Below are 25,910 nucleotides of genomic sequence, written 5' to 3'. Positions count from 1 at the left end.
TGATACCATACTTGATTTGTATATATAAGAGCATGTTTGTTTGATAATAACCTTCTTTCATACATCATCCACTTGCTCATTTTTGTTATCTATTTTGGTTGACTTGTATACCTAGAGGTATATCTTCTTCCTGAACATATGTCAACTGTGTGATTTATCTACTTATTGTGGGATTTCACATCCAAGTTCAGCTGCTACCAACATAAGTAGTTATAGAAGCTGGCACTTACATGGGTGCATGTTGGTGCCTTCTAGAGATTAGGTTCTTGTTTATCTAATACAAATTTTGCTGCCTATATGGCGCAAGATTGCTTTGCAATTCTCTTGGACACTAGGATTGATTGTGTTGCTTGGTTCTGGTATCTAAGGATCTCTTGTGCTGAAACATTACGGTGCTTTGCCAAGTGTTTGTGGTTATTTTTTACTTGTAAAGAAAACTTACGCTAACAATCGTTAGTTCATTGGGGCACATGAACCATAGTGAACATTGGTTAAGATGAACACATTGACATAATGGCATTGATGTTTGATGTATGTATGTTTGTATGGTCCGTGATGGTGGCATCAAAAGTGAATCAAGTTGGTAGACAATCTGAGACGATGGCTGGTTAGATATTATGGAGATGGTCACTGTAGAAGTGAAATTTAATATGCAGAAAGATGGATGTGTCTGATTTAATTATGGCAATGTCAGTATCATAGTGTTGTATGGAGTAGCAGAGGGAAATGTGTGGTGTTACATGGTTGAGCGAGCCAGGACTTTCTGGTCTTTTGCTATTTGTAAATAAATTAGCTGATTTTATCTTGATTCTAAATTTCTAATACAGCTACATATGTACATACTACTATGGGACTTCATATTGTCAATTTTCTTATTTTAGTTAAGTACTGCGTTTTAGATGTGCACTGTGCTTGGAGCAACTAACACCACCAGGACCGTAAGATTTTATGATTTATACTAAAAACTGTTCCGTGTTACTTGACAATAAATGTGTATGAACTCATGTGAATATAGACACCCTAAAGGTGCAATGAGGTGCTTCAGCAAGGCAAGTGTGCCATAAGTACGCAATCAGGAGGCCCGCCATTGGCGGGCCCCAACCACTAGTCTCCTCCAATTCTATCACTCGATTCATAGCTCCTCCGACGTCAGCGCTCATCACGCGCCGTTCTTGCATCGCTGGTGTCCCGTGACCTCTCCCCGAGTTGGTGAAAGACACCATATGATCGGAGCCTCCATACGCCACAGTGACATCGGCGTCGATGGTTCTTGCATGGTCGGTGGTGGTGGCACTGCTTCTCCTTCTCCAAGCACACACTTAAGCACCGCACAATATCCAGGTATAGCAGTAGCGCTTACTATAGAAAAAGCGCTACTGCTAACTAGGTATAGCAGTAGCGCTTCGTTTTCAGCGCTACTGCTACAAGTTAGCTGTAGCGCTAGTGGTAGCGCTTGCACAAGCGCTACTACAAGCTTAAAAACAAGTGCTACTACTAGGGTTTTCTCTAGCAGTGCATTCACAAAGCCATGATTGTCTACTGCGACAACGTGTCCGCCGTCTACCTCTCCGCCAATCCAGTTCATCATCGTTGAACGAAACGCATTGAGCTTGACGTTCACTTTGTTCGCGAACAGGTGGCTCTTGGGCGCATTCGAGTATTGCATGTCCCCACCGCTCAGCAGTTCATCGATGTCATGAGAAAGGGTCTTCCGACATCCATTTTTGAGGAGTTCTGGTCCAGTCTTCGCGTATCCAGCGACGTTTCGGTTGCGGGGGGTGTTCAACATGCATTATTGCATGTACATATATAGGGCTGGTTCTTGTGTATTTGCACCTGTATGCTTCTCACTCCCCCCTTGTACATGTACGTAGTCTTGGGAGACAAGCCTCGCGGTGGATCCCTATGTACCTATATATGTGCCCAGCACGCAAGCAATCAAATCATCATTGTGTGCAATCCTTTCCTTCCAATTAACAGGCGGGGTTGGCGGATGGTCGCCGGGAGGTGCACCGCTGAAGTGGCAGTGGCGGGCGGAGAGGCGCGAGAGAGGCTGACTTTTTCCTCCGAGCGATACCAGCTGAGTAAATTTATGCGCCAAATAGGAGGCGGAGTAAAAATCATCCTCCTCCATTCGGTTTTGGGGATCGGATAGGTGCCGGTTAGGGGACTAAAACCAAAATTTTACTCCTCTAACGTTGGCTAGGGGATCGGTTAGAGTTGGCCTAAATCGGTAGATATTCTAAAAGCTCCAGGCTTTCTTATTGACCTGATTTTATCCTAACAATGCAGCTAGTATATCAACCTGATTAACACAAATTTCCTAATTCAGTAGCTTCTCTAGATATAAACAACGGTTGAAAAGATTGATTGAGAAGCAATTATTCCATTGGAGGGAAGGAGATCTTACTAAAGGCCACAGCTCAAGCTATAATTGTGTTCGCCGTCTCTGTGTTTTGTTTACCTAAAGGAATTTGCAAAGAAATTTAATGACATTATTGCTCAGTTTTGGTGGCGAGATGAGGAGGATAATAAAAAGATGGGCTAGCTCGCTTGATGGACAATTTGCTTTCCTAAAAGTGAGGGAGGTAAAGGCTTTAGAGATTACATTTTTTAGGCTTGCAATGCCTGCCAAGCAATGTTCGAGATTCATAACCACCCCTAATTTGTTATGCCCAAGAATTTTAAACGCCCTAATATAAGTATGATCTGTTACAATCTACCCCTAAGAGAGGTTCATCATTCACGTGGACACAACATCATGTTTGGTCTTTCATCCTTCAAGCGTGGATATATTTGGAGGATTGGTAGAGGGGAGAGGATCCTATCCAGTTCGGATGGGAAGGTTATTACCCCACGAGGTCAATCGGTATTTAGCGATCTAATTGATTGGTTTATGGGATGACGAGCTCATAGGTATAATTAGTTCGGCTAAAAAGGGAGAGGAGAGGAGGAGATTGCTAATTTGGGCATCTATATATAGAGCTAAGCTCCTTCATCCTCACACCACACCATAATCTCTCCTCCTACATATACTGTGCAAACCAACCAACGCAAGACAAGAGCAGCAACAATGGCAGTGCAGCAGTGCACGGTGGCGCTCTTCGTGGCCGTCGCCATCGTGGCCGGGTCAGCCATCTCGTACGCTGCCGAAGCCGGCCACGCCCCGGCTGGGGCACAACCCAAGGCCACAACCGAGGAGCAGAAGCTAATTGAGAAGGCCAACAATGCCTTCAAGGCGGCCGTGGCGGCCGCAGCCGTGGTCCCTCCAACAGACAAGGACAAGTGTTTCCATACCACCTTCATCCAGAACTTTGGCGACTGGTCACTCGACGGGTTCACCAACGCGTCCAGCACCAACGCCAGTTTCAGCACCAGGGTCTCCTTCGCTCAGGTGGCGGCCTCCAAGATCGCCCAGGGCGCTACCCCGGAGGCCAAGTACGACTCCTTCGTGGCCATTTTCGGCGAGTCGCTCCGCATCATCGCCGGCATCCTTGAGGTCCACGCCGTCAAGCCCGCCCGCGAGGAAGTCAAGGGGCCGATCCCTGCCGGGGAGCTCAAGGCCATTGACCAGATCGACACCGCCTTCAGGACTGCAGCCACCGCCGCCGATGCTGCCCCAGCCAAGGATAAGTCCACTGTCTTTGACTCCGCCTTCAGCAAGGCCATCAAGGAGACGATGGGCGGTGCATACGAGGCCTACAAGTTCGTCCCCGCCCTCGAGTCCGCCGTCAAGAAGACCTACGCCTTTTTTGTTCCTGATAGGCCCCAGGACAAGAACATGGTCTTTGAGAACGCCCTGACCGACACCATCATCGCCCTGGCCTCCGCGGCCGCCGCCCCCGCCCCCACTCCCGCTGCCGCCCCCGGTGGCGACAAAGTCTGAGCTCATTGTTACCTACTACTGCACGCATGTATGCATATGCGCATACATGACTGTGGCGACCAGGTATTTTGATCGACGATCAAAATCAATTCTTGGTTTTCGTTTCATGCACTCGAGACCGACGACTTCTTAATTGCTAACTGGGAAAAGTCTGAAAATAAACCTTGATTTTGTAATTCAAGTCGAAAATGAAGTCTTGAACTTCAAATCCCTGAAATCAGCACAATGCCTTATCTAGTCCCGGCTTACCCCGGCCCTTTTTGGCTGAGAAGGCGTTTGTTTCCGCCGGGGTTGCACACCATGACAGAGACTAGTGGTTGGGGCGCGCCCTGGCGCGCTGCTTGAGTGGTAGCTGGGCGGTGCCAGGTAGGACGCGCCCTTTCCACCGTCCTATCTGTACTAATGCGCCTATGTGATGTTTGTGTCAAGGAACTGATATTTGAAACAGAGCAAAGCAGCAGAAATGAACAGATATACATGAGTCGCATTATAGACATTATGCAGTTAGACCTAATGAGTAGCAATTTTAGAGGTTACATGCACGATAGCATATATGCTAGCTTCCAAAAGTAACACACTGCAAGGTACAAAAGCAGAGGCAAGGTTCAACACATCATAAATTATACTTAAGAGGTTCGCAAAAAAATAGATTATATTCATACGTCCATGGTGCGTCTAGAGCCGATGCACGGTGAGGGTGAGGAGGCGCCTTGCGATGGGAGATGTCTCCTTCACGGATGTTTCCATGGTGGCGAAACTCTGACTAATTGGTGGTTATGGTTGCCCTTGTCAGTTCCTAGCATGATGTGACAATCGCAGATAATATCAATCTTTAACATTGCATCCACAATTAATCATGCTAACAGACATCGATACCTGATCATCGGGTAATTTTTCAGCAACAATAATTCAAGACTGAGTATAGAAAATACGTAAGTTTCAGAAGCATGACATATCAAATAGATGATCCGACGGATTATGTTCTAACCTGAACTTCTTCAACATCCACATCAGAGAGGGCACTCGTCACCTAACCATCTTCCCATCATTTGAAACTACCTATGAATGATAAAGAAAGTAAAGAACCACACAAATTATCATTTCTTGTGTTTGGATCAAGGGAGAATTGAACAAAAGCGTGGACGCATGACATCACAGGATAACTCAACCAAACAATATTATAGGAAGGACTTATTATGTCTTTTCCCTAATTTCCCAAAAAAGTAGTGAACACATCACATGATAGTGACTGATACGAGCTCTAACCAGCATTCAGGAATTTAATATAAACCCAGATCTCACCAATATATTAGATTGGAGCATTCTCACAAGACTAAATATATTAGTAAACGGAAATGATATTTTTATGTTAGAAATGCTATACCTACTTAGAAGGACAACATCAGTAGTAAGGACATCAAAAATTGGGTTGGCATAATAGGAACCCTTGGTTGTGTCTGCATGGATGATCAGAAGTTACCTTATGAGCTAAAAAAGGCCAAGATAGATACTCTTCAGTGATTTACTTTTCTTTAAAATGCAATAGTTAAGTTCATTTTTCTAACATAAAGCCAACAATGCAAAGGTGCATGGCAGAATAAGCTACAGATAGTACAAAACTAAATAGCCACGCACTCTGGAACAGAGCGACCGTGTCGACACTCTGCTGCGCCGTCGATCAACAGATCGATCATGCACAACAACACACTCCTCACCAGGATCAGTTGAATTTATGTCGCTCTGAATGAATTACAAGGCCACATACCAACAATGACAACAACTACGATTAACCCAGAGCAAAGCCAACTAGTAAAACTCTAAGCAAAGGAAAAGCAACAAGGAACATGAAGGAAACCGGACGAGTGTGCAATGCGTACAAGTCCTGACAAATCAAAAGACAATTTTAGATCCGGTCATCAGTGAAGCATAAGCAGGAACACATGACAAGCGACAATCCATTCACACAATAAACCAGCCAAAAACATGGAGAGTAGTTCTTATCAGCAAGCACAATTTAAAAACTATATCATCAGTCAATCCTCAAATTTGCACCTCAACTCTGATGTCCGCATCTCTTTAATTGATTATCCATGTTGTGTGGCATTAGGAAAACCTTCTTCCATGATAACAACAGGCTCATTAACTATCAAGTCCAACAGTTTTTCGCACACCAAACCACCCTGAAAACAGTTAAGTGGATTGATCAGATAGATCATTATACTTCACTCAGATATACGAATCATAGGGACAACTTAGTGCTACAGCTTAATCATATGTAATGTTGTTACTATCGATCATCAGTTCTTTACGAAAGGCATTAGAAAGACAAAAATTAAGCTTTTCAATGTTTATTTAAGCACAATGGTTCAAATGATACTTTATGGAACAAATATAGATGCACACAAAAAGAGCCAAACATTTATGTTTGAAAAGCTAGCCTCACATACTTAGAAGAATTTTAGGTAGAATGAACAATTTATCATTATTAAGAGTGCTAGTTTCAGGTATTATATAGGTGATAATAATTTCATGATTACGGCGATTTTAAGAGAGGCCTCTGACTTGCATCATATATCAAATTTGAAGATCATGGGCATAATACTAATACATGGCGAAGGAGGAAGAAGCAAAGAATCTGATTGCATATGCAATTATGCATACCAACAAGCAGAATAGGCACATCCATCACAAAGGGGAAACAAGTAGAATAGAAGAGGGATATACCATACTAACCTGATCACCTATATTGCTCCCAGCTCGTACCTTTCAAAATATCTGATGAAACTTTCTTGCCACAAGCTGTACTTTCCATTATTTTCTTCTAGTTGTGTTTGTCAAATGGCGGAGCCAGCCATGAAGGACCTTTGTATCCGGCTGTGGCCCTCCGAGCCCCTGCCGAGCAGCTATTTTGGTCTGCTGGCGAAGCTGTGTGACACTGCTGCCCGTGTCGAGACCGTGAAGCGCTTGGTGTGCATTGAAGGGGCTCGGATGGCGTTCTTGAAGACCATGGTGCATTGGCCAAAGATCAAACCCGTCAAGATGGCCACTGTACCTCCCCCAACTAGAAAAGAGCATAGGCGCCCGGAGCAATACTTCACTGCCGTGATGGATGATGCTCGGGCAGTGGAGGCACTATGTTCCAAGGATGTAGTCCTTGACTAGCTTTATGTATTAAACTCTGGTCGAACCTTGTCGGGGATAATACCCCGCGGTATGACCCGGCCGGAGATATGACCCGGCTGGGACTTGGTATTTCATTGGTAAGCTGGCAGATGTTTAAGATGTTTAAGCCAGCAGATTGTTTAAGCACGGTAAGCCGGTAGACAGTTAAGCAGGGTAAGCCGGCGGAGACAGTTAAGCATGGTAAGCCGGCAGACAGTTAAGCCAGACAGTTAAGCCAGATAGTTAAGCCGGACAGTTAAGCCAGATGGTAAGCCAGATTGTAAGTCAGCAGTTAAGAAGCCCAAGTTGTTAAGAAGCCCATGGAGAGAAGCCCGTGAAGAGAAGTCAGAATAGTTAAGTCTTAATAAGTCCGAGTTGGACTCTACATGTAACCCGCCCCTTCAGCTTATATAAGGAGGGGCGGGGCACCCCAAGAGGGACAAGGAAAATAATCTCTAGGGCTAGACACAATAAGGAGAGCTGGCTTATGCGGCGACTCCATGAGGATCATAATCAGACCTAGCCACAAATAGCATGTAGGGTTATTACCGGACGGTGTTTCCCGGGGCCCGAAGCTATCTAAATCCTTGTCTTGTATTGCGTCTCTCAATTCCGATCAACCCCTCTAAAGCTACTACATAGGTGCGTTGGCCTCACGACTAAGTCCTTGCACTAGGACATCTGGCCTGACAATTCCACGACAGTTGGCGCCCATCATGGGGCCTACGCACGGTGGTGTTGAGTTCTTGGAGGGATCTCTCGAGAGACTGAGAAGTTTGCAATTTTTCGGACGAAGAAGATCCGGGTTGCTGTTGAGCCACCACCATCGGATGGGTGATCCGTCAAAATACAGTCAAACTAAAGGCAACACAAACAGTTAACGACCCGGAATCAGACTCTAACTACAGTCGGACTTGGATTCGCAGGCCACGCCTGTAGCTGAGGCGAGTGAGATGGCTCGGGGCCGCGAGCCCAGGCGACTCGACCCGCCCCTGCTTCACCTTGGTACTTCAACTGGCCGTCACCAAGTCGGCCGCGACAACCGCCGCGGTCCAAAGGCTGCTGTCGTGCTTTGTGTCAAAATCGTCCGGTGAAAATCTTGTGTCAAGCCGCCGTGCCTCACACCGGCAGCGCCGCGCCTTCAATGGGCCAGCTTCACCCTCGGGCCAAGTCACTACGCGGCCATGCCGCCCTGACCCGCCGCCCAGTCGCGGTTTCAGCCGTGCTAAGCCGCTTGCTGTGACCTCTCACCGGCGTTTTCCTTCGCTGTCGAGGCCTCTGCTTCCCTCCTTCAAACCGTCTCCATGGCCACTCGTATCATACCAATCCGCCGGCTGCTTCGACTCGACTCTACTTCCAAGTCACTGCCGCACCAAGTCCGGATTGAGCGTCACTCCGCCTCTGTTTCCGACCCGCCCCGCATGGAGAGTCGCCTCGCTCTGCCCGCCGGCACAGTCTCGCGCCACCATCTACAAGCCGCTACAGGTTCAGTTGCCGCCCCAGCTTGTTTTGCGCTCAAAGCGTCTGCGAGTTGCCGTCGGGCCTAGTTTTTGCAACAAGTCGCCCTCGTTGCGCCTGGTCTCTGCCTCACGCTGTCGTCCATGAACCGCCCATTATTCCAGCAGCGTCATGTCATTGGTATTGTCAAGATAGGTTCAGGCATCGAGAAACTAGCAATTGATGGATATGGGTTTTTGAGTTCAAGAAGATTAAAACGGCATCAGGTGCATTACCGCCACTGCACGTTGAAGGCCGATTAGTGCAAGGATCACGTTGGAGGAAACGATAGGAAATTTTTGCAGCGTGTTATGTGATTGGGGAGCGGTCAAACCACAAACAGCCGAGAACGTCGTCTTCCTCTGCTGCCTGTTTCCCAGGCGCGTCAGGTCGCCCATTGCTATCTCGTAAGTCACCAAGGTTGACGTTTTTTCTCGTTTTTCCCATTGTCATCAGCACCGATCTAGCGGACAGCTCAAGACTCGGGCCTCAGCCGCCCCGAGCAAAAAGAAAATCAATCCTGATGGAGGTTCGCGTGCTCTTTCCTGAAGGCGTTGCTCGGGGGTTGCTCAAGCGGCGGTGGAAGTGGTGGCGGTTCGGTGTCGACACCTGCATTCTGGTCAGCTTCATCTTGGAGGCTGCGGCCACGTAGGCGACGCTCGTCTGGTGGAGCTACTGCCGATGGTCGAGGCATCATTGGCAGTCTGCGCCATCAGGCTCGGGGTGCTCAGGGGGAAACCCCAGATCTGGGTCTTCCGGATCGTATGATGATGGCGTTCTATCGCTTTCCCTTCTGGGGGGCATCGTTTTGGAGCAAGTGCTGGCTGGAGGGATGGTGGAGCAGTGTTTCATCTCACACATTGATGGCGACGGAGATCGATGGCATGGCGCTGTGGAGACTCGGCGTCCGATGCGCGGAGATGGCCTCGCGCAGGAGGAGGTTGCTGTCGAGCGTCATGGTGACGTCGATGGCTGAGTGGCCAGACAAGGTAGAAGCCTCAATAGGATCTGAAGACCTGTGGAAGATGGCGGCGATGACACACGAGTGCGTCTGACCGGATTGTGCTCCAGACCCGGTATGTGGCTCGGCTGGGGCTTCCGAATGAGTTTCGGCTTCCGGCGTTTGATGTTAGGCTTAGGTTAGTGGTTTGGGTAGTGGCCCAGCTAGCACTCCTTCATCATATTGGATAGGACTAGCGGCATATGTAGCCAAGATGGTGGATTTAGGCACATTATTGTAATAATTTGTATGGTCCTCGAAAATAATCAATAAAGTGGCCGTATGCATTTCCCAGATGCAGAGGCCGGGGGTCATCCTCCTTTACTAAAAAAATTGTGTGTTTCGGAGATTAAAATCGACTGAAGCCCGGAGAGGATATGCGGTGGGCACGAATCGGACTCCATCGTGGTGTGCCTCCACTGCTGCCCGGTTCCAAGCCATCCCCGCCGTATTTGAATCGCCTCCGGCTCTGCCGCGGCCGCCTCTGAACCGCCAGCATCGACTCCGCCCAGGCCTCCCGAGTCCCTTCGTTGTGTTTCACTCCAACGGTGAGCCGCCTTGTTCGTATCATGAATCGCCGTCTGAGCTTCTGCCGGGCTGTCAAGTTGCCGTTGCTGTCTGCCTTCATGCGCCGCTATGGCCGGCTTCCCCTGCTGTTGAAACCACGGGAGTCCCAAGCCGCCCACTACCGCTCGCCCGCGGGCTCCGAACCGTCGCCGGGTGTAGTCGTCAAACAAAACAACCGCAGCCCTGTGCTAAGTCGCCGGTGCCTCTCCATCGTTGCTATGGCTCAAACCGCTGCCCATGTTTCGGCCTAGAGCCGCCCGTGTCGTCCGTCCCAGTTGACTTGAGTGGCCTCTGAGCCGCCCTTACATCGACGCGCCAGGTCGCTTCGCCAAGTCACCGGCGCAGCTATCGACCCGCCACTCAAGCGCTCAGACTGAGTCGCCGCTCTGACTCGCCTCCTTTACTGTCCCGCGCCAAGTCGCTGGGTGAACTTGCGCCGATGCGCCTGAGAGTCGCCTGCTTCCGCCCATGAGCTGCGTCAGCGCGCCAAGCTGCCTCTGCTAGGCCTCCTTCAGATCGCTAATTTGCCTCTGTAGCTGTGAGCCGCCGTTGGGTGGTCAAGGATACGCCCTCAAATCCCCTTCGCCATGGCCTCTGAGCCGCCCTGCCTGCTGCTCTCGTATACTAGATGCTGCCTGAAAAACGGGGTGTTGGGAGTGATGGGATAAGATAAGAAACTGGCTGGCCAAGTCGCCCAAAAATATCAGCATACAAACGCCAATTATTGCAAGCATCTCTGACTCGCCCGTAGTTGACTTCAACTTTATCGCATTCATCATCGACAATGCAGTTGATGGTCATCCGACAAAAAAAAGTGCCCATTGGCCTGGTTTAAAAAAAAGGGGTCAACATGACCAGGAAGGGTCTCTTTTTGAGCCGCCCAGTGCCGAGCTTTAAGCCGCCATCTCCACCGCAGCCATAAGAGAGTGGCTAAATGCCAGGACCCCGATTCCAAGTCACATCGATCTAGCCGGTAACACCTCATATCACTTTGTGGCCTCACGCACGGTATTCCCACGGGTGTCGCCTTACCATGGCCCGGGACCGTTTGCGCCTTTTATCTCACGTATATGATAGTGTCGCTAGCATCCATATGATAGAGAACCCAGGCCAACATGTTGGCTAGTCGTGAACCCAAAGTGGCACTAACTTACGGGGACATGCATACATGAATCAACATCGAGCATGTCGGTCAGCAGCGTGTGAATTCGGGTTGTAGCACTGGGCTAACAGGACTCCGGTGAACCGGGCTGTAGCAGGCTAGGCAGGACTCCGGATGTCACCGCGTGACATTTCCCCGAAGGGACAGACACAGGAACAAAGTGAATCACATGTCGGCCAGTCAAGTATTCCGGGACAGTAGTGCTGTGCTAGCAGGACTCCGGTGAACCGGGCTGTAGCGGACTACTATGGCGCATAGAAGCACAAGACTACATTTCCTCATAAAAGAGGCTACCAAGGATAAACAACTAGGTTATCGGATCCCACACATATAAAGCATTTCAATCATACACACAATATGGTCAATATGTGTAAATACAACATGGCATCACAGCATAACTCTATGACTCAAGTATTTATTCATTAGGCTCCGAGGAGTCAAGATATTACAAACATGGGTCTCATGACCCAACATTCAGAGTATACAATTCAAAGCACATGCGGAAGCTTAACATGTCTGAGTACAGACATCTACAAATGAAAAAGGCTGAGAAGCCTGACTATCTACTAGATCCTGCCGAGGGCACAAGATCATATCTGAGGTATCAAGCTAAACGTCGAAGTCCACACGGAACTACTAGCGAGACTGACGTCTCTCTGCAAAACATAAAATAGGCAAACGTGAGTTCAAATGTATCCAGCAAGACTTACATCAGAACTAGCTACATATGCATCAGTATCAACAAAGGGGGTGGTGGAGTTTGACTGCAGCAAGCCAGCTTTGACTCGGTGGCTATCCTGAACTACGACTGCAAGTAACTCTTTTGAGGTGGCGCACACGAGTCCACATATTCACCATAACAATACACCACTATGGATCCGCTCCCGTCTCCCTACGAGAACGCCATCCATAGCACTCACGCTTATCTTGCACATTTTAGAGTATCCACTTTCACTTGTCTATGAACTGTACAGGCAACCCAAAAGTCCTTTACCGCGGACGCGCTATTCGAATAGATGATGTTAACCCTACAGGGGTGTACTTCTTCACACACGCTCTCGCCACTTACCACCATGTACATGTCGTGTATCTCGGCAACCTTCAAGCGGAAGCCTGGCGAGGGAGTCGGCCATGACCTAACTAACCACACAAGTCTCTAGTCCAGGTTTATCGCCTATTCGGGTTCCATCCGCAAGGAGATCCGGCTGGGGTGTCGCTCACGGCCCCAAACGATGTGAGCAGGGTTCCCAAGCCCACCATCCACCCCCTTCTTCATTTATGCATCTTTTTGGGCGGACCACATGTAAACTGGTGCTGATACTATTCCACACCCAAATCTAACAAAGAGCCTTCCATGAATCAGAACATAACCTGCAGCAGCTCACATAACCAGTGAACCAAGTGCCAATATCATGTCAGCAAGAAGAGTAGACTTTCATACGACCGTAGGCATGGCTTCAAGTAATGACATGCTAACAATGGTTTACTGAAGAAGAAACAAACTTAGTATCTATGGACGAACACCATCTGTTAATGACCAGTAGTCGGTTGTTTAGATCGAACGTGCAAGAATAGATTGTCTTTGACAGCAGGAAATTCGTCCCAAATATACAGAAGGGCTCATGATATGACACGTGACAGTAGTTATGCATAAAAATTGTACTATTATTTGACTTATTTCAGGAAAGTATCACAAGTTCCTAGGTGTGCAGCAATCGCAGAAGCAGTGGAGAACAAGATCATTCATAGCTTCTTGGAGAAGGAGGTTTTTCTTTTTATTTCTGAACTCTTCTGCTATTTTCTTCATTCCAAATTTCAACTTCTCAAGGTTTGTTGTCTTTACAGGGTTTCGGAGAGCATGTACCACCGGATGGCGAAGCCGATGCTATCATTCACTGACTGCTGCCTTCATAGGAAAATCAACGAGCATGTTGCTGCATTAAAGCCTTAAATACTTCTGCTCCTAGGTAGCTATAAAATTAGAGCAGATACATGTATAGGTATACTAGCATCTATTGCTTTAAGTTAAAAGTCTAAAGATATTTTAATCTTGCTTGCACATTATTAGAAGGTAGTTTGATATATTTGGAAAAGGCATATGTCATTATTTTTTAGGAGTTGAGAAACTACTTTTCTTCCTATCATGGCTGCAAGCTGAATGTAAGCAAGTAGCAATAGATTGAAATTTGCGAGAGCAGCTACATTGTTTGGTGTATCGAGGCCGGGGCTATATTTTTGTTCTTTTCATATATGAATATTTTATTTTGGGGGGGGGGGGGGAGGGGAGAGCTTTTCATATATGAATTTACAAGTTACAACCATGAAGGTTGAACATCAGTTTTTTTATTGGAGCAATTGAGCAACATCAGTCAGTTGTACTTACTTTAAGTTCTGACCCTGAGCATAACCTGCTAGAAACGAGCAAAAACTTTTGGTATGCAGGGCACGGTCTGTTCATTATCGGATTATTTTTCAGTACACGAACTTGTTGCGCTGCCATGTAAAAGGATTTGTGTATGGTGATCATAGTGTCTGGCTAGCTGGACAAGGTTGTTTCGTCGTCACTGGTTGACATCACCGATTTCCCTGTCAGGTCAATTGCCATGGTACATTTGGTGAGCATATGAGACCGAAAATACTAGGTTTGTGCTGAACTCTTCTTTTTTGTTGGGACAAGGGCCTTAGTTTGTTGGAATCGGATAAAACCGTCTGATCAATGGTTGTTCTTGGGCATCACAGTTCAAGATATTACTTTTCTGGATTTTGTAAAGGTTGCGGATAACACGATGGTGAGAGCTGATCTTTCCATCAGTTAGAAGTTGCATTGTTTTTTACCTCTTCCCCTGTCAGGTCAATTACCATGGTACATCTGGTGAGAATCTGAAACTGAACATTCTGGGTTCATGCTGAGGAATTAAACTTCTTACTGATTAATTCGCTCATGTTATTCACGTGAAATAGCAGCAGTTTTCGTATCCAATTTCATTTAAACTTTTAGGCAGGGGAAGGTTCAATACCAAGATTTATGATTTGGAACAAGTGAGTATGTTGTTCTGACTTCATGATGTGAGTGTTTTGCACAAATATTCCGTAAAACTCGAAAGTGATGTAATAAGCTCATTTGGATAGATGCACTGGAAATATATGAGCACTTTTGGCCCAAAATCACATAGCTGCACTAAATTGTTGGCCATTTGGCCTCATGATTTCAATAATAAATGTTCTACCATGAAAATTTTCTTCCGCCAGCATTCCAACTGTACTCTGCAGTGTAGCTATATACTTCTGAATCATTTTGATATTAAGAGTTTCCTCCCATGCTGTATATGCAGTGTTGCAGTCGAGTGAGAAAAAAATTCATGGTGTATATATCCCCTTTGCATGTTTGGGAGTTAGCAAGATGGCATTACTTAAATGGTTGATGTTGACATGGTGTGTGACCCTCATATATATTGTTGTTCCATGCCAGAAACTAACAAAATAGCACTTCTACTTTCCTGCTCCCGGTCGATGCTAAATAAATTATTTTGGAAGTCTCACATATGCTAATTGATTCCGGACCTGCTAAGACTTTCATATGATCTTTCATGTGCTTTTGAGAATTTAGTTCAAGGGACATACATTGGGATGGTGCATGCACCAAGTGTAGATGAGACAGGGCTGGTACTCACTATCATCATCAATCCGCAGAATTACAAGCATAGGGGCTTGTGGGGCGGCGTCCTACAGTATGATGATGAAGTGCATTGCCTTGGGATGATTACGTTCATCATGAAGGACAAACTGACCACATCGATGACGCTGAGCTGGTGGTGGAAATGAGAAGTAAAACATCGAAAGGATCGCTAGGGGAGTGGAATGAATTTTTCTCCCGTTGCAATGCACGGGCATGTTTTTTAGTAGTACTACCTCCGTCTAGGTGAATAAGTCATTTACGTAGTTCTAGGTCATCGATTTGAGCAATTAAATATGTATTATATGTCATGAAAAGTATATCACTAGATTTCTACAAGAATGTAGTTTCTAAATATATATTTTTTGTCACATATAATACATATTTAGATAGTTAAATCGTCAACCTAGAACTACGCGAATGACTTGTTCACCGAGACGGAGGTAGTAGTAGTAGTATCTTTCCCTATATATATATATATATATATATATATATATATATATATATATATATTATTATATAATAATAAAGCACGGATTGACTCCGTGGGTTCACTGTCACAATACGTTTTTTCCCATGATTTTACGCTTTCAGTTTAAATTTAAAACATATTTGAGGTGGTACTAAATTTTGAGCTTCGTGCCTTGCCTGACCGATCGAGCATCCTCCCGTCTCGTACGTCCGGCCCACCTTGACCTGTCCACGAATCAAGTAATTCAGGCCTCTTCTTTTCAGGTCTCACGCATATGGGCCAAGTTGGGCCGTCGCTCGAGGACTAAGTTGCTGCCAAAAAAAGATGCAGCAGCAGGAATCGAACTCACAGCCTGCGTTTGGATAAAATTACATGGTCTAACTGACCTATCTCATGGTTGTTGAAACACAACAGAGTCTTAGTTCTTTATATATAGTACCACCTCGCGTCTTTACATGCAATAACACCAGTTTATATACATCTGCGAATTCAAATCAATAAGCCGCCTTATAAGGATTAAAAAAGAGAAGAGGGTAAACGATGGGCCCGTTCTTTCCTGGAAAGAACCAAGAGACTTGAAAGGAAGTGGGTCAGCTGCGTGCTTTAATGGAAGAATTAAGAAGGCCCTGAAAAAAAAGGAAATCGATTAACCGATTAAAATAGGCACGCAGCCACACCGTTGATGGAGGGAATTAGGGGAAAGAAGAACCCAAAATTCTGGCATGCATGGTAGCAATTATAGTACGCAGCCAACCGCCCCGGATTGATGGAAAATTAATAAAGAAATTAAAGAGGATTTGATGGAAGAACAGACCTATATATGGTTGGATAATTACGAGATAATAAGGAAAGATGAAGGCCTGATGGTCGGGTATAGGTACAATAAATACCCTCGGATCATGGATGAAAAAAGAGCGCAGACCTAAAAAATGCTTACAAACAGCCGCCCTAAAAGCGCGACATTAAGCCCCGGTTCTCAAAGGAGGAGAAAGCCATGCCGCATGGCCCACAAGTCCAAAAACGCATATGTTAAGACTTTTTTTCAAAACACACATACGTTAAGAACTTTTACAAAGAATTTCAAAGAAAATTCTTTTTCATGTTACAGATATTTCAAGTGGGTCATAAATCAAATCCTCATTATGTTTTAGGTCACACTTATTTTTTTTGCGGATTCACAATGACTGAATTATGCGTGGCCGATGCGATTTTCACCCGTTGCAACGCACGGGCCCTTTTGCTAGTAGTCTCTCCCTAATACTCTCTCCGTTCCTAAATAATTGTCTTTCTAGAGATTTCAACAAATGACTACATACGGAGCAAAATGAGTGAATCTACACTCTAAAACATGTCTACATACATCCGTATATTGTAGTCCATTTGAGATGGCTAGAAAGACAATTATTTAGGAACGGAGGGAGTAATAATAAAGCACGGATTGACTCCGTGGGTTCACTGTCATAATACACTTTCTTCTCATGTCATAATACGCTTTTACGATTTGTATTGGTAAAATTGTAATATAAATGAGGTGGTACTATTCTCCCAAGCACGCAATTAATTCAGATTTTAGTCCGTCGTCTGAGACGGGCCGTCCAACTTTTTAGTGGCTAAAATCTGAGAAAACGCTTCGATCACGGGCTCCTTCGCTGCCTTCTCCCCTAGATCCGTACTAATTCGCTGATTATCAAAGCTCCACTATTGCTTGCTCCACTAAGGCAAAGCTACGTGTTGGTTCATGGGAGAAGCCGATACAGGGGTATATGAAATTAAATGTAGATGCTGGCTTTGACCGGGATCTTCTTGAGGGATCAGTGGGGGCAATAATCCGAGATTACAATGGGAAATTTATTGCGGCAGCTAATGAACGAGTGGACATATGTTATGATTCATTCACTGCAGAGGCATTGGCAGTCAGATTTGGTTTGAATCTAGCCAGAACCATTGGATGCAGCAAGATCGTGATCAACTCGGATAGCATGGAGGTTGTGGAAGCTTTGAGTGCAGGCAACTCCTCTTCGGTGGCAAGTGCAATTATTGATGATTGCTATTTCATGTCGTCAGATTTTAATCATGTAATTTATAATCATTGTAATAGAGAGAGTAATAAAGTAGTTCATGAACTTGCTAGGATAGTTAAGTTTTCTCTTCCTTCTATCTGGATGGATTCGGCACCGGATGTACTGCTTCCATTACTTGTAAATGATGTCACTATTTTGCTAAGTGAATAAAGGAGGGGGAGTTCTGTCAAAAAAAAAATCGCTGATTATCAATCAGTTTAAAGCCTCGACAGCCCACGAAAGACTCCCGACCCAAACCGTGTCCCTCTCCCAAGTGCCAACACGCCGCCGAATCGTCCTCCCATCGCTGCCTCGTGTGCGCTCCAGGGGCTGCAGGACGAGGCAGCCGTCGTCGCCTCCTTCATGCTCGCCTCGGGCTCAGGGCGGATCTCCGCCAAGTTTCCGTCCACCGCGCAGCCCGGCTCCTCACTCCGGCGAGCACTCCCCGACCCCCCTCCCGCTCGCCTCGCCAGGTTTCCGAACTCGAGGCAACCATGACGTCCCGTGCCGCCAAGTCCGAGTTACTTTCTGACCGGGAGGCGGAGTTCTCCGCGTTCCGGGATAAGGTTGCCGCTCTCGAGGAGACGCTAGGCACGCTGCGGCCCGTCCTTGCCGAGCTGTCGGAAGCTTTAGCCGATGCTGCAGCTGCGGCCACTGGCTGGTCATGTCTCCAACACCGCTGCTGTCGCGTATTCTGGCGAATAGGACTTGGCAAAAGGCCTGGCCTCGGGTCGGTGGTACATGGTGCTAGGTCGAGGGCCCGTGGCCGTGGAGCAGCAAGGGGGCTTGGGGTGGACTTGGAGGTTTAGTTAGAGGGCACAGCACGCGGGCATCCGATGTCGTGGTGATGGCCGGAGCAGCAACAAGGTGCCGGGGAGCAGCAGGCAGAGCCGGCAGGAGACTCATGAGTCATGACAGAGGCTGGTCACAGTGGAGCCTTTGGCCGGAAGACTCGAGGTGAGCTCGGGCGTGGCAGTAGAAAAAAGACCAGCGTCCATGGTGGACATGGGAGAAGGGAGGAAGGAGAAGGCTCATCGGATTGGTGCGAGCCAGGGGGCTCAAGGAGGCCGGGGTCCACGGCGAGGTGCAGGCTACGGCGAGGGGCGCGACAGCTGCAGCCATGGTAGATAGCCATGGTACAGGCTCGGGGGTGAGGGCAGCGACGGCGCGTTTGGGCATGGCGCTGGCGAGGAGAAGGATGTAGAGGAGCCTTCAGTGTCCTTCTAAATCATCTAGGCAGCAAAGCTCACATGGCGACGGAGGTGCACGTGGTGTTGGCGTGTTGCTCATCCCCATGGCCTCCCTCCAGGAATACTCTCTCATGGCCACATGAGCCCTGAGCAGCGTACATACACGGTGTGCGTGCATGGGCCATGGAGTATGCACCAAGTACAAGTTTGGTGGGGTAGTATCTCCTTGACTAATCTTTGTCCAAAGTTTCTAAGCAATGATCGGTATGGCAGGTAAAATTTGAAGCATAATACTAAAGTTTCAATTTTTAGTGATCGGTATGGTAGGTGGACAGGCTTTATGTTCAGGAATTTGACATGCACATGGAGATTCAACGGAGAAACTCCATGACTAATTACAGGCACATGGAAATTTAACGGAGAAAAACCATGACTAATTACAGACACCTACAGGCTGAGACTAATTATATGTATGGACATTTACAGGCTGAGACTAATTACACGCTGACATGGCATGATTTGATTGGCAAGAAGGGGAGGAAGCGGGGCCACCCCGGTGAAAATCAAGGGAGCGAAGAGAATTAGCGAAGGGCTTCCGTAACTTGCCTGTAATAGGCCCGTAGGTCTAGGATTATTGTTACTAGCTACTGCAGTCTGTTGGACATTTTGATTATCAATAATATGATCATATGCATCGTTCTGATGTAGAGACCGGGGTAAACCCCCTTTTCGTATAAAAACATAGAGCTCCGCTGGGAAGTTTCTATTTGATGGGAAAATTATGAGTGCAAGTGGGCTGAAAAAACACAAAACAGTGTGCTAAATATAGTCCCGTGGAGCAGATGAATATTTTACATCCCATGGTTTGCCTCCTAGCTCCATCATGTCCGTGCTGCTTGCTATGGAGGCTCCCTGGCATCTGCCACGTCTGGTAATTTTTAAGCAGTTGATATTTCTCTACTTCATTTTTCCTACACTATTTTTTTCCATATAATCCGTCTATTTTTGGTCATGATATATATAGTAGCATATTGAATCTATTTCGACATGCTCAGATTGACATCTTGCTTGGTCATCACATAAACATGCATATTTAGAATAATTTAATTTATCTAATTAAATTGATGACTTGAAATATGATTGCAATTTCACTATATGTTTGCAGTGGTCTCTGATGTCAAGTGTTAATTTTTTAATAGAATATTGCAAACAGATAATGCTTTAGCGGACATATGTTGGTATTGCTAATCAACAAACAAAGTGCATATTGATAGTGGCATGGCTGCTCAGCAATTTTGCATTAAAAATAAAGATATGGCAAGGCAGAAGCATGCGAATTGGAAGCTACTCCCTCGCTTCCTTTCTAAATATAAGTCTTTTGTAGCGATTTTAATATGAACTACGTACGGATGTATATAAACATACTTTAAGGTTTAGATTCACTGACTTTGCTTATATGTAGTTCATATTGAAATCTCTAAAATGACTTGTATTTAGGAACGGAGAGAGTACACCTCAACAATGCATTATGGAAGGTAAACTCTTAAATACCACACAAACCCTTAAATTTATATTTTATATCCGTTGCAACGCACGGGCCTTTTTGCTAGTTAATAATAAAGCACGAGTTAAGTCTCTCGGGTTCACCGTCATCCTTTTCTTTCTTCACTTCCTCTCTATCTTTGGCCGGTTCCTCCTACAAGGTGGTACTATTGCCCAAGAGCTCCTAACGATCGAGCTTCGGCTGGAAGCTCGCGTACGTAATCGGGCCGGCCCATAACCAGGAAACGAGCACGTAAAAATGGCACGTAATTTAGTCGATCCGAAACGTTTCGTTTTCCAAAAGAAAAAAGAAAAAACTGGCCCCCGCTACTCCAGCCGCATCCAGCTCCTTGTCCTCTATCCCTCGCGTCGCCCTCCTCCTCCCCCGTAGCCGCTTCACGCCCGTCCTGTCCCTACGCAAACATAGTTTTCTTACGCCTGCGCCAAAAATTTCCAGATTCTACTTATTAGTCCCACCTTGCCTCCTTACATCAAAACTTAGCAACTTATATATGTTCAGAGTTGCGAGAATCAACAAGCCAACAAAAAGCTAATCGAAAGAGCCAGCCCGAGAGAAAGGTCAAGCATGAATGAAAAAAAAGCAGCAGTGGGAGCCCAGTTGGCCAGCATATAGAGGAGAAAGGGCGCAACTATCGGTCACGGGCGCTCGCCTGGGAAATCGGAACGAACGCCAAAGGAGGGGGGATCAGGGACGGGGAGGAAGGAGCCCGCCACGGTAGTAAGGAGAAATGGTGCTTCGTTGGTTGTGGAGGAGGAAGAGGAAGGGGAGCGGCAACCAGATGAGTTGGTGGGTGCGACAGATGGATAGAGACATATGGGTTGGTGGGGATACTCGAAGTTTCCGGACTTTGCCCTCCGTCCTTCTCTTCTTGCCTAGATTTCTCTAATCTTTCCCAAATCCGGATCCGTTGCTGTTTCTCGCCCTCGCTAATTGCTTCACACTCTCGATCTGCTACTCCCCCAACAGAATCCCCTCTTTTCTCTAGGGACCCACGAACCAAAGATCCCCAAATCCTCTCCCTCTTCTTGCTGTTGTGTGGATGATTGACCAGCTGTGCTCTCCGATTCCGCTGGATGTAAGCTCTCAAAATCCTAGCCTGCTGTTGAAGCATCAATACAGATCAACTGTTTATGCCCTTGCCTAGCACATCCACTCCTCAAAGGCGCTTGAAGGCATTGGGGGAATAGAATAGGTAGCTGGACCTTGAGGGAACGGAGCCAGTTCTGTAGGCGACATGAGGGCCCTGGGATGGAATTGCCAAGGTATGGGAAGGAATCTTGGCAGTGAGAAGATGGCCTTTCTTGCCAGGATGATCCATTCTGCGAAACCTCAGATAATTTTTGTTTCTGAAATTAAATCGACAAAGGTAAAATCTTCTGATCTATCTGCCAGATTCAACATGAATGACGCTTTAGTGGTTCCCTCCCAATGTCGCTCGGGTGGGCTTTGGCTAATGTGGAATGATGATCTGCAAGTTCATGTTCATAGTGCTAGCTTCCATGTTATCTTAGCTACTGCTGTACATAGTACTAGCAATCTGAAGTTTGGCTTAGTGTGTATCTATGGTGATCCGTATCATCGTCAAACTTGTCAAATCTGGAGTGAGGTGGTTGCTTTTGCGTATAATAACTCCAGTTTACCCATGCTATGTATAGGGGATATGAATGAGCTTTTGTATGATATGGATACAAACTCCCCTAATATAAATCGCTCTCGCATGTATGGTTTTCGTGCTTTAGTGAAACAATGCGGTCTCTTTGATTTGGGTTTCAGTGGTCCGGCATACACTTGGACAAATAAAAGATTTGCCTCTAAACCCACTTTTGAAAGATTGGACAGATGCTTGGTAAATGCTGAATGGTGTGCTGCTAATCCTATTTCTAATGTTTACAACATGCCTATTATCCACAATCTGAGTGATCATGCTGCAATCTTGCTGTCCACAGAAGGTCGCACTTGTAATATAAAATGCTCTTTTAAGTTTAAAAATTGGTGGCTTAGAGAACAAGATTTCTTAAACCATGCAAGATCAGTTTGGCTTTCTTCAAAAAATAAATCCTTCTCAAATAGAATTAACCATCTTGCAGGCTCTCTGAAGATATGGTGTAAGAAAAAGAAGCCACTGAATCAGGAACTAAATAATTTAGAGGAGTAGATCAAGCAAATTCAAATGAAACCGTTTCAAGACCAAGACCATGCTTTGGAGGCATCATTAGTTGAAAGGTATGAGCAAACAATGACAAAACTAACGGATTCCTACATGCAGAGAGCGAAAAAACAGTCAATCAAAGATGGAGACAGGAACACTTTCTTCTTCCATTGTGCTATCATCAAAAGAAGAAGAAGGAAGACCACTGCTTCAGTCAAAGATGAAAATGATGTTATACAGCACATGCCAGACAAAATCAGTAATACATTTGTGAATTATTTCAGATCTATTTTTGCATCCACTCAAACTAACAATGGCAGGCCCTTCTTCAATGTTCAATTTCCCCAACAGACACAAGACTACACATATTCTATTCCAGATGAAGAGGAGATTTTGGACACTCTCAAGGGTATGAAAAGAAACGCATCGCCAGTGCCTGATGGATTTAATGTAGAATTCTACATTGCAACCTAGGTGTGGATCGGGCAAGATGTCGTGCGGCTGGTAAGGAATTTCTTCCAAACAGGTATAATGCCAGCACATATAAATGATACCCACATTGTTCTGATTCCTAAAAAGCTTGTTCCTTTAGTGCCGGCAGATTATAGGCCCATTAGTCTTTGCAATGTCATCTACAAAATTATTGCAAACTGCCTTGCCAATAGACTGAAACCTCACTTGCCGGACTATGTTCATCCTTCTTAGCAAGCTTTCATTGAGGGTAGGCGTATTAGCAGTAACATCATCATAGCGCAAGAGATAACACATTCTTTTGCTCTTTCTTCTTGGAAGTATAAAGCCTTTATGCTCAAAATAGATCTTGCCAAAGCTTTTGATAGACTCGAGTGGAATTTCATTGTTGCTGCTCTTGCTCGTAAAGGGCTGCACGCTCATTTTATTAATTTAGTCCACTCGTGTTCGCCGACTTTTTCTGTTGTCATTAGTGGTCAACCGTTTGCGAGATTCAGAGGAGATAGAGGTGTTCGGCAAGGTTGTCCCCTGTCCCCATACCTTTTTGTCCTAGCAATCAATGAACTTTCAATTGCTCTACAAGAGGCCATGGCAGCTAACTGTTTTGAAGGTATAACTCTGGGACCAAATTGCCCTGCTACCCACTCTCTCCTTTTTGCAGATGATCTACTTGTTTGTGGAAAGGCTACAGTACAAGAGCAACTAGAATGAAGTAGATCTTGCATGATTTCTGCATACGCTCGGGCCAGACTCCAAATTGGAGTAAATCCGGGATAATCTTCAGTAAACATGTTCATCCTAAAGAATGTCAATTAATCAATCAGATTTTGCCGGTGCCAACCATTGACAACAACTTCATTCATCTTGGGCATCCTCTCATCCTCCCGGGTAAGGATAGAACAATAGCCTACAACTTCGTGCTTGATAAATTCAAATCCAAGCTCACAACATACAAGGCCGATAAACTTTCTCATGCTGCAAAGCTTGAGCTCATCAAATCTGTTTTCTCCTCCATTCCAATTTACTATATGTCCAACATACTTTTCACCAAAAAGTTTATTGCCAAGCTCACTTCTGTTATTAGGAACTTCTGGTGGACTGGTATAAGAGAAGAAGAAAATTCTAGGAGCCTCTGCTTGAGAGCTTGGAAAGACATTTGTACTCCAAAAATGAGGGCGGGCTTGGTATAAGAAATCTCCAAGCAATGAATCAGAGCCTCATTCTTATGGCAGCTTGGAGGATTGCTGATCAACCAAATGATTTCTTACATGCTGTACTCAAATCCAAATACTTCCCAGACTCTTCCATTTGGCGCCCAAATTCAAATGCTCCCAAATCAGCCTTTTGGGCCTTCATTATCAAGGTTCTTCCCATTCTTAAAGCTCACTGCTTTTACCAAATCACCCAAGGCTGCATCTCAATTTGGAGTACACCATGGTGCCAAAATTGGACCCACATCTATGAAGCACTCATAATTCAACCTGGAGTTTTTTCTTACCCAACCCAAGTTAAGGATCTTTGGATTCCAAATCAGAAAGCATGGGACAATCAGCTAATTCACACACTGTTCCAACAGCCCATGGCTTCCATTATCAAGAGCACAGACATTATTCAATCTCAAGAGAAAGACATCCTCTGTTGGAAATTAATGCCGTCGGGTAAATGCAATTCTAAAAGTGCATACCGTGCATGTCTTCAATATTTGTAGGAACATGGAGAGCCAAGACCAAGACAGGTGCATCCTCACACTATACAGCTGCTGAATCAAATTTGGAAAAACAGACAAATAACTCCACGAGTCCAGGCCTTTGGATGGAGATTACTAAGGAAGGCAATGCCAACAGGGGCAAGAGCAGGGAAGTACTCTAAACACATCAGTAAACTATGCTCTAGATGCGGCATGGAAGAGGATGATATTCATTTATTCTTTACATGCAATTTTGCTAGAGCCGCTTGGTTCACTGCTCCCTGGTTTATCCGTTCTGATATTCTAGTTCTAAACTGTAACTCTCTCACTCAGCTTCTTATAACGTTCCTAAATATGAATCATCCACATGCATCCTTGCCAAACATCCTTACCTTTATGTGGTGCATATGGAAATCCAGGAATGAAAATCTTTTTGATAGGAAGCCAGGCAGCCCACACCAAGTTCATCACATGGCACAAGCAATTAGACAAAATATGGAGATGTTGGACATGCCTCAGTTGGCGCTGCAGCAACAACTAAAACCGCGCAACAACATTACTGCTGCTTTTTCCGCTTTGTAGGTTGATGAACAAGGAGCGCCTTCTGTTCCAGAGAAAGGGGAAACACTCAAGTCTGATCTACAAATTGCAGGTCCCAAGATCTTCTCGGATGCAGCATGGAAAATCAAGAAAATTCTAGGATCTCAAGCACAAGAGGCAAAAGGAATAGGAGTGTATTGTAAACTTCAGAATTTGCATCACATTGATACTGTGTTGATACAAGCATCCATGCCGGTGACTCCAACTGTCTTACAAGCTGAAGCTGCAGCTCTCAACTTAGCAGGGAAGGTGGCTAGCTTACTGCAGATCCAACAAGTCACATTCTTAACAGACAGCTTGACACTGGCAAAAGCAGTTGTGGCCTCCTCTTTACAGAATCCGCAGGTCCCTTGGGAGATTAGAGTGCAAATTTGTAGGACCTTGAGAAGAGGTGTCTAGAGGGGGGTGATTAGACACTAAGAGCCAAAGTTGCAGTTTTTAAGTTTCTTTAAAGTTTGAGTGGAGTTTAGGCACAAGTTTAACATTCACAACATATAGCAAGCAAGCATGCAAAGAGTATATGAGCATCGGAAAGTAAAGCATGCAACTTGCAAGAATGTAATGGGAAGGGATTTGAGGAATCAAACGCAATTGGAGACACGGATGTTTTTGGCGTGGTTCCGATAGGTGGTGCTATCGTACATCCACGTTGATGGAGACTTCAACCCACGAAGGGTAACGGTTGCACGAGTCCACGGAGGGCTCCACCCACGAAGGGTCCACGAAGAAGCAACCTTGTCTATCCCACCATGGCCGTCGCCCACAAAGGA

General features: G+C 45.8%; 2 protein-coding genes and 1 long non-coding RNA gene across 3 annotated transcripts; 2 read left to right on the top strand and 1 right to left on the bottom strand.

The window, feature by feature from the left end:
* Positions 1-3,021: 3,021 nt before the first annotated feature.
* On the top strand, positions 3,022-4,106 carry LOC123117506 (pollen allergen KBG 41-like). The gene has a single exon (XM_044538245.1). It carries the CDS (start codon positions 3,074-3,076, stop codon positions 3,884-3,886), a length of 813 nt encoding a protein of 270 aa, XP_044394180.1. The 5' UTR covers positions 3,022-3,073; the 3' UTR covers positions 3,887-4,106.
* Positions 4,107-4,758: 652 nt separating this feature from the next.
* LOC123117505 (uncharacterized) lies at positions 4,759-6,656 on the bottom strand. The gene is made up of 3 exons (XR_006457394.1): positions 6,620-6,656; positions 5,939-6,066; positions 4,759-4,945 (listed from the first exon to the last, which is right to left on the bottom strand). It is a non-coding gene; the product is annotated as an uncharacterized lncRNA (long non-coding RNA).
* Positions 6,657-20,918: 14,262 nt separating this feature from the next.
* On the top strand, positions 20,919-25,563 carry LOC123117504 (uncharacterized). Its single transcript, XM_044538243.1, has 2 exons — positions 20,919-22,641; positions 22,734-25,563. The coding sequence occupies exon 1, from the start codon at positions 21,468-21,470 to the stop codon at positions 22,386-22,388; it is 921 nt and encodes a 306-aa protein (XP_044394178.1). The 5' UTR covers positions 20,919-21,467; the 3' UTR covers positions 22,389-22,641; positions 22,734-25,563.
* The last annotated feature ends 347 nt before the right edge of the window (positions 25,564-25,910 follow it).

This window comes from Triticum aestivum, chromosome 5B, assembly GCF_018294505.1.
Source record: "Triticum aestivum cultivar Chinese Spring chromosome 5B, IWGSC CS RefSeq v2.1, whole genome shotgun sequence".
Classification (NCBI taxonomy): domain Eukaryota; kingdom Viridiplantae; phylum Streptophyta; class Magnoliopsida; order Poales; family Poaceae; genus Triticum; species Triticum aestivum.
This window is presented reverse-complemented; position numbering and strand designations above follow the sequence as displayed.

Excerpts from the sequence above, each read along its gene's own strand:
- LOC123117506 (XM_044538245.1), top strand. The coding sequence starts at position 3,074 with ATGGCAGTGCAGCAGTGCACGGTGGCGCTCTTCGTGGCCGTCGCCATC.
- LOC123117504 (XM_044538243.1), top strand. The coding sequence starts at position 21,468 with ATGAGGGCCCTGGGATGGAATTGCCAAGGTATGGGAAGGAATCTTGGC.